At 30.2% G+C, this 10,000-nt stretch overlaps 1 protein-coding gene across 1 annotated transcript in view; it reads right to left on the reverse strand.

The window, feature by feature from the left end:
* Positions 1-10,000, reverse strand: part of LOC133665325 (phosphorylase b kinase regulatory subunit beta-like) — a 151,419-nt gene that overhangs the window by 135,519 nt on the left and 5,900 nt on the right. Inside the window, exons 3-4 of the mRNA XM_062070594.1 lie at positions 5,611-5,808; positions 1,604-1,661 (exon numbers count right to left, since the gene is read on the reverse strand). Coding sequence (XP_061926578.1) covers positions 1,604-1,661; positions 5,611-5,808 — 256 coding nt within the window. The remainder of the gene's footprint in view (positions 1-1,603; positions 1,662-5,610; positions 5,809-10,000) is intronic.

Raw genomic sequence — 10,000 nt, forward strand, 5'->3', positions numbered from 1 at the left:
AAAATATACTCCTAAAAGGCGAAAACAAAAAATGTGTGAACCTAAAATGAACCTGTTTACATATAATTAGAAAAGATGCAAACATTAGAAAAAAAAATAAAAAATTAACTAAATAATATATCTTACATTTTGTGAAAAATGATTATGTATCACCCATTTAAATGTTTTTTATTGCTTTAACAAAAAAGAAAAGGTTTTATTATGTTTACATTTAATTACAATAAAAGACGAAATCAATATGGACATGTTTAAATGTACTTAAAAAATATAGAAAATAACTAAAAATATTGTTTGCATTTTGTGTTTATTGAGTTCAGTCAATAATCAGGTGTCTTTATTTTAATTGTTTTTATTGCTTTTGCAAAACAAAAATATTGTTTCATGTATTACTGTTACAATTAATTGCAATAAAAAAACGATAGCAGGAATTATATGAAACCAATAAGAACATGTTTAAATGCATTAAAAAAAATCTAATTTACATTTTGTGTTTAATGAGTTGAGTCATCAATTGTTATTTGTCACTGTTTTAAATAGTTTGTATTGCTTTGGTAAAAAAAAAAAAAAAAAAAAAAAATATATATATATATATATATATATATATATCACATTTATTGTACAATTAATTACAATAAAAGACGGAAACAAGAACTATATGAAACCAATATGAACATGTTTAAATGCAAATAGTAGTTATACAAATTAATTGAAAATATAATTTACATTTTGTGTTTATTGTGTTGAGTAATCAATATTTATCACTAATTCAAATGTTTTTAAGGCTTTGAAAACAATAAATAAAATACAAAAAAATATATATATATATATATATATATATATATATATATATATATATATATATATATATATATATACAAATGTGTATATATTACATTTACTGTACAATTAATTATAATATAAAAGACAAAAACAATAATTATATGAAACCAATATAAACATGTTTAAATGCACTAAATAATTATACAAATAAGAAATATAATTTACATTTTGTGTTTATTGTGTTGAGTAATCAATATTTATCACTAATTCAAATGTTTTTAAGGCTTTGAAAACAATAAATAAAATACAAATATCTCTATGTATATATATATATATATATATATATATATATATATATATATATATATATATATATATATATATATATATATATATATACACAAATGTGTATACATTACATTTACTGTACAATTAATTACAATACAAGACGAAAACAAGAACTATATGAAACCAATATGAAGATGTTTAAATACACAACAATTATAAAAATTAACTAAAGGTATAATGTACATAATGACTTATCTCTATTTTAATTGGGTTTTTTAGTTTTGGCAAAATATAATATTTTTTATTCAAAAGTTATTGTTTTTTGCCATATTTTTTGTATATCAGCTGATATATTTGCCAGTATTTCTTTTATCATTCTGTGTTTTCAGTCAGCTGCTAAAAGATGAAATGATCTAAAAAAAAATAAAAAAATATCCTTTTCTTGGATGAGGCACAAACTGATATTTCTGAGTGAAAATCAGTGGAGTGAATCACAGAAAAATGTCACTCGCGTGGCGGCCGACGGAAGTCTTACCGTCAATCATCATGAAGATGAAAAATATGGGGAACTCGCACTCGATGCCGTCAAAAAGCTGTCAGGAGACAAAAAAAAGAGCAGAAGGTTATTTGCTTTTCATCCCAGGGAGGCCAGAAGGTCGCTGGACTTGGAAACCAAACACCAGGACACAAACTTGTGTAAAAACAATGCGACTGCAAAGTAAACAGGGGGCCAAATGAAGTTGGGAGTGCCAGCACTCTGATAAAGAAGGCGAGAAACAAACTTGTGGTACAGTACAAAGGCGGAGTCCGCTTATCGCCGAGTGTTAAAAAAAAGTAAAGGTGCTATCAAATCTGTCATTCATCATGAAAAAGTATTCCACTTTGTCTTAGGCACGTCAACTATTCCTCGAAAGGTTTTTAATTGACTTGTTGATTAACGCCTTTCAAAGCCGATCACAAAAGCCGACGCCCGCTAAAAAATGTAAAAAAAAAATATTTTAATAAAAAAATAATTTAAAATAATTTGTATTTTATTTTTTTCATCTTTTAACACAGTAAATAAGAGCTTGGTCAAGTTTAATGCTAACATACTGTGACATATGGATACAATAGATGCATTAAAATGCCAAAATGTGAAAAAAAAAAGCTATTTAATGCGTTATGGATATGAAATGTAGCGGTAAAGCGTCTTGCGGAGTTAATAGATTTTTTTTTCGTGAAAAGCACTTTACATTGAGTAAACAACCTCAAAATGCTACAGTGTATTAAAACAATTTAAATAAAAAGATAACAAAAAAAAAATAAAAAATAAAAACTAGAACGGCCAAATAGCTAGAACTAGTATGCATGTAAAAAAAGGCTTTAAAAAAAAAAAAAAAAAAAAAAGGGTTTTTAAGCCATTTTTAAAAGACTCCACAGTCTGTGGTGCCCTCAGGTGGTCAGGGAGAGCGTTAATAATAATAATAATAATGATAATAATAATAGATTTTATTTGTAAAAAGCACTTTACATTGAGTAAACAACCTCAAAGTGCTAGTGTACTAAAAAAAAAATAAAAAAAAATTAAAAGATAATAAAAAAATTAAAAAAATTAAAACTAGAACAGCCAAATAGCTAAAACTAGTATGCATACATCTAAAAAAAGCATCCACAGTCTGTGGTGCCCTCAGGTGGTCAGGGAGAGTGTTAATAATAATAATAATAATAATAATAATAATATATTTTATTTGTAAAAAGCACTTTACATTGAGTAAACAACCTCAAAGTGCTAGTGTACTAAAAAAAATAAAATAAAAAATGAAAAGATAATAAAAACAATTTAAAAATAAAAAATAGAACAGCCAAATAGCTAAAACTAGTATGCATACATCTAAAAAAAAAAGAGGCTTTTTTAAAAATAAGGGTTTTTAAGCCTTTTTTAAAAAGCATCCACAGTCTGTGGTGCCCTCAGGTGGTCAGGGAGAACGTTACTAATAATAACAATATATTTTATTTGTAAAAAGCACTTTACATTGAGTAAACAACCTCAAAGTGCTAGTGTACTAAAAAAAAAAAAAAAAAAAAAATGAAAAGATAATAAAAAAAAATTAAAAATAAAAAATAGAACAGCCAAATAGCTAAAACTAGTATGCATACATCTAAAAAAAAAGGCTTTTTTTTAAAAAGAAGGGTTTTTAAGCCTTTTTTAAAACGCATCCACAGTCTGTGGTGCCCTCAGGTGGTCAGGGAGAGCGTTAATAATAATAATAATGATAATACTAATATTTTTTTTTTTTAAAAAGCACTTTACATTGAGTAATCAACCTCAAAGTGCTAGTGTATTAAAAAAAAAAAAAATACAAATAAAAATATAATAAAAAAAAAATAAAAAATAAAAACTAGAACAGCCAAATAGCTAAAACTAGTATGCATATATCTAAAAAAAAAAACGCTTTTTTAAAAAGGGTTTTTAAGCCTTTTTTAAAAAGCATCCACAGTCTGTGGTGCCCTCAGGTGGTCAGGGAGAGCGTTAATAATAATAATATTAATAATAGATTTTATTTGTAAAAAGCACTTTACATTGAGTAAACAACCTCAAAGTGCTACAGTGTATTAAAAATAAATTTAAAAAACAAAATAAAAAATTAAAAAAAATAAAAACTAGAACAGCCAAATAGCTAAAACTAGTATGCATATATCTAAAAAAAAAGGTTTTTTTAAAAAAAAGAAGGGTTTTTAAGCCTTTTTTAAAAAGCATCCACAGTCTGTGGTGCCCTCAGGTGGTCAGGGAGAGCGTTACTAATAATAATAATATATTTTATTTGTAAAAAGCACTTTACATTGAGTAAACAACCTCAAAGTGCTAGTGTACTAAAAAAAATAAAATAAAAAATAAAAAGATAATAAAAATTGAAAAAAATTAAAACTAGAACAGCCAAATAGCTAAAACTAGTATGCATATATCTAAAAAAAAAAAAAAAAAAAGGCTTTTTTAAAAAGAAGGGTTTTTAAGCCTTTTTTAAAAAGCATCCACAGTCTGTGGTGCCCTCAGGTGGTCAGGGAGAGCGTTAATAATAATAATAATAATATTAATAATAGATTTTATTTGTAAAAAGCACTTTACATTGAGTAAACAACCTCAAAGTGCTACAGTGTATTAAAAAAAAAAAAAAAAGATTAATGAAAAAAAAATAAAAATAAAAACTAGAACAGCCAAATAGATAAAACTAGTATGCATATATCTAAAAAAAAAAAAGGCTTTTTTAAAAAGAAGGGTTTTTAAGCCTTTTTTAAAAAGCATCCACAGTCTGTGGTGCCCTCAGGTGGTAAGGAAGAGCGTTAATAATAATAATAATAATAATAATAATAATAATATATTTTATTTGTAAAAAGCACTTTACATTGAGTAAACAACCTCAAAGTGCTACAGTGTATTACTTTTTTTTTTTAAAAAGATAATAAAAAATAAATAAAAATAAAAACTAGAACAGCCAAATAGCTAAAACTAGTATGCATACATCTAAAAAAAAGGTTTTTTTAAAAAAAAAGAAGGGGTTTTAAGCCTTTTTTAAAAAGCATCCACAGTCTGTGGTGCCCTCAGGTGGTCAGGGAGAGCGTTACTACTAATAATAATATATTTTATTTGTAAAAAGCACTTTACATTGAGTAAACAACCTCAAAGTGCTACAGTGTATTAAAAATAAATTTAAAAAAGATAATAAAAAATTAAAAAAAATAAAAACTAGAACAGCCAAATAGCTAAAACTAGTATGCATATATCTAAAAAAAAGGTTTTTTTAAAAAAAAAGGGGTTTTAAGCCTTTTTTAAAAAGCATCCACAGTCTGTGGTGCCCTCAGGTGGTCAGGGAGAGCGTTACTACTAATAATAATATATTTTATTTGTAAAAAGCACTTTACATTGAGTAAACAACCTCAAAGTGCTAGTGTACTAAAAAAATAAAAATAAAAAATAAAAAGGTAATAAAAAAAATAAATAAAATAAAAACTAGAACAGCCAAATAGCTAAAACTAGTATGCATACATATAAAAAAAGGCTTTTTTAAAAAGAAGGGTTTTTAAGCCTTTTTTAAAAAGCATCCACAGTCTGTGGTGCCCTCAGGTGGTCAGGGAGGGAGAACGTTCCACAGACTGGGAGCGGCGGAGCAGAAAGCCCGGTCTCCCATAGTTCGTAGCTTTGTCCTCGGAGGTTGGAGGAGGTTAGCCTGTCCGGAGCGGAGGTGTGGTGTGGAGGATTTGGGGGTGAGTAGTTCTTTGAGGTAGAGGGGGGCATTTCCATGGAGGCACTGGTGGGTTAGTAGGGAGACTTTGAATTCAATCCTGAGTGGAACAGGAAGCCAGTGAAAGGATTTGAGAGTTGGTGTGATATGGTCATATTTCCGCACTCTCACCAGGATCCTAGCAGCACAATTCCTCAGGTGTCTGACCTAAACCCCCGAATGGTTCTACCAACATGGCCGTGTCTCGCAGTGGTTTAGTTGAAAAGAACGACTTAGAAAGAACTAAGAAATATACAATGAAAGAAACACCAAAACACGTTCCCACCTTCATTTCTGCGGGTTTGTAGTAGCGGCGCTCCTTGTCTTCGTTGGTGGTGCGGTACCCGTCGCGGATGAAGCGCTTGAAGCCGTACTTGCCCCGCAGCTTGCGGACGATCTTGTCCAGCGTCTGACTGCAGAGGGCGTCGTCGTCCACGGCGAAGGCGGGGTAGCTGATGGTCGGCAGCAAGGCGGCGTCCGTGTTCTACCGGTCACACAGAAACCAAATCAGATTCTGCTCCGACACGGAACCAAACCCAGGACCTCCTGGCTGTGAGGCACGTGCGCTAACCACTTTTTCCACCGTGCTGCGCCATTGACCATGTTTTAGCAAAAGATATTATATTTTAGTGAATCACCATCTTAGTCTAAGTCCAACTGCCTGTGCCTGGGTTTTGTCATAAATAAGACCCTTTTATGGCCCTCATGCATTCTTGGAGTCCAATGGAGATATCTCTACTCGCCACACCTCCTCAGAGTGGTGCTGGACATCCATCCATCCATCCATCCATCCATTTCCTACTGCTTGTCCCTCCCGGGGTGGCAGGGGTACTGGAGCCTATCCCAGCTGCATTCGGGCGGAAGGCGGGGTACACCCTGGACAAGTCACCACCTCATCGCAGGGCCAACACAGATAGACAGACAACATTCACACATTAGGGACCATTTAGTGTTGCCAATCAACCTATCCCCAGGTGCATGTCTTTGGAGGTGGGAGGGGCCTATCCCCAGGTGCATGCCTTTGGAGGTGGGAGGGGCCTATCCCCAGGTGCATGTCTTTGGAGGTGGGAGGGGCCTATCCCCAGGTGCATGTCTTTGGAGGTGGGAGGAAGCCGGAGTACCCGGAGGGAACCCACGCAGTCACGGGGAGAACATGCAAACTCCACACAGAAAACCCCTCGAGCCCGGGAATCAAACCCAGGACCTCCTCGCTGTGAGGCACGTGCGCTAACCACTTCTTCCACCGTGCTGTGCCATTGACTATGTTTTAGCAAAAATGATTATATTAGAGTAAATCACCAATATCTGGTAGATGGACATACATGTAAGTGAAATGTTGTCATTGTGAGGAGAAGGAACATTGGTTTGGGACAATACAATCACGATCGTGATTAATCACACTTTTAAATTTGGATCAATCATGATTAATCACACTTTTGAAAATGGATCAATCGTGATTAATCACACTTTTGAATTTGGATCAATCATGATTAATCACACATTTGATTTGGTATTAATCATGACTAATCAAACTTTTGAACTTGGATTAATCATGATTAATCACACTTTTAAATTTGGTTCAATCGTGATTAATGACACTTTTGAATTTGGATTAATCATGATTAATCACACTTTTGAAAATGGATCAATCGTGATTCATCACACTTTTTAATTTTGGATCAATCATGATTAATCACACTTTTAAATTTGGATCGATCGTGATTAATCACACTTTTAAATTTGGATCAATCGTGATTAATCACACTTTTAAATTTGGATCAATCGTGATTAACCACACTTAAATTTGGATCAATGGTGATTAATCACACTTTTGAATTTTGATTAATCATGATTAATCACACTTTGAAAATGGATCAATCCTGATTAATCACACTTTCAAAATTGGATCAATCGTGATTAATCACACTTTTGAATTTGGATTAATAATGATTAATCAACACTTTTCAATTTGGATCAATCATGACTAATCACACTTTTGAATTTGGATTAATAATGATTAATCACACTTTTGAATTTGGCTCAATCGTGATTAATCACACTTTTAAATTTGGATCAATCGTGATTAATAACACTTGAATTTTGATTAATCATGATTAATCACACTTTGAAAATGGATCAATCCTGATTAATCACACTTTCAAATTTGTATCAATCATGATTAATCACACTTTTGAATTTGGATTAATAATGATTAATCACACTTTTTAATTTGGATCAATCATGATTAATCACACTTTTGATTTGGTATTAATCATGATTAGTAACACTTTTGAATTTGGATCAATCGTGATTAATCACTCTTTTGAATTTGGATCAATAGTGATTAATCACACTTTTGAATTTGGATTAATCATGATTAGTCACACTTTTAAATTTGGATGCATTGTATTTAATCACACTTTGAATTTGGATCAATCGTGAATAATAACACTTTTGATTTGGTATTAATAATGATTAATCACACTTTTGTATTTGGATCAATCGTGATTAACTACACTTTTGATTTGGTATTAATCATGATTAATCACACTTTTTAATTTGGATCAATCGTGATTAATCACACTTTTGAAACTGGATCAATCATGATTAGTCACTTTTGAATTTAGATCAATCATGATTAATCGCACTTTTGAATTTTGATTAATCATGATTAATCACACTTTTGAATTTGGATCAAACATGATTAATCACACTTTTGAATTTGGATTAATCATGATTAATCACACTTTTGAATTTGGATTAATCATGATTAATCACACTTTTGAATTTGGATCAATCATGATTAGTCACACTTTCGAATTTGGATAATCACACTTTTGAATTTGGATCAATCATGATTAATCACACTTTTGATTTGGTATTAATCATGATTAATCACACTTTTGAATTTGGATCAATCATGACTAATCAAACTTTTGAATTTGGATCAATCGTGATTAATCAAACTTTTGAATTTGGATCAATCATGACTAATCACACTTTTGAATTTGGATTAATCATGATTAATCACACTTTTGATTTGGTATTAATCATGACTAATCAAACTTTTTAATTTGGACCAATCATGATTAATCACACTTTTAAATTTGGAACAATCATGATTAATCACACATTTAAATTTGGATCAATCGTGATTAATCACACTTTTAAATTTGGATCAATCATGATTAATCACACTTGAATTTGGATAAATCTTCAATAATCACATTTTTGAAAATGGATCAATCGTGATTAATCACACTTTTGAAATCGGATAAATAATGATTAATCATACTTTTAAATTTGGATGAATCATGATTAATCACACTTTTAAATTTGAAACAATCGTGATTAATCACACTTTTAAATTTGGATCAATCTTGAGTAATCCTACTTTTGAATTTGGATTAATCATGATTAATCACACTTTTGATTTGGTATTAATCATGACTAATCAAACTTTTGAATATGGACCAATCATGATTGATCACACTTTTAAATTTGGATCAATCGTGTTTAATCACACTTTGAATTTGGATCAATCGTGATTAATCACACTTTTAAATTTGGATCAATCGTGATTAATCACACTTTTAAATTTGGATCAATCATGATTAATCACACTTTTGAATTTGGATAAATCTTCAATAATCACATTTTTGAAAATGGATCAATCGTGATTAATCACACTTTTGAAATCGGATAAATCATGATTAATCACACTTTTAAATTTGGATGAATCATGATTAATCACACTTTTGATTTTGGATCAATCATGACTAATCAAACTTTAGAATTTGGCTCAATCGTGATTAATTACACTTTTGAAACTGGATCAATCATGATTAGTCACACTTTTGAATTTGGATCAATCATGATTAATCACCCCTTTTGATTTGGTATTAATCAAACTTTAGAAATTGGATCAATCGTGATTAATCACACTTTTTAAACTGGATCAATCATGATTAGTCACACTTTTGAATTGAGATCAATCAGGACTAATCACATTTTTGAGTTTGGATTAATCATGATTAATCACCCCTTTGATTTGGTATTAATCATGATTAATCATACTTTTGAATTTGGATCAATCATGATTAATCACGCTTTTGATTTGGTATTAATCATGATTAATGACACTTTTGAATTTGGATCAATCATGACTAAACAAACTTTTGAATTTGGATCAATCGTGATTAATCACACTTTTGAATTTGGATCAATCATGACTAATCACACTTTTGAATTTGGATTAATCATGATTAATCACACTTTTGATTTGGTATTAATCATGACTAATCAAACTTTTGAATTTGGACCAATCATGATCAATCACACTTTTAAATTTGGAACAATCGTGATTAATCACACTTTTAAATTTGGATCAATCGTGATTAATCACACTTTTAAATTTGGATCAATCATGATTAATCACACTTTTGAATTTGGATAAATCTTCAATAATCACATTTTTGAAAATGGATCAATCGTGATTAATCACACTTTTGAAATCGGATAAATCATGATTAATCACACTTTTAAATTTGGATGAATCATGATTAATCACACTTTTGATTTTGGATCAATCATGACTGATCCAACTTTAGAATTTGGATCAATCGTGATTAATCACACTTTTGAAACTGGATCAATCATGATTAGTCACACTTTTG

Source organism: Entelurus aequoreus, linkage group LG02, assembly GCF_033978785.1.
Source record: "Entelurus aequoreus isolate RoL-2023_Sb linkage group LG02, RoL_Eaeq_v1.1, whole genome shotgun sequence".
NCBI classification, from domain to species: Eukaryota; Metazoa; Chordata; class Actinopteri; order Syngnathiformes; family Syngnathidae; genus Entelurus; species Entelurus aequoreus.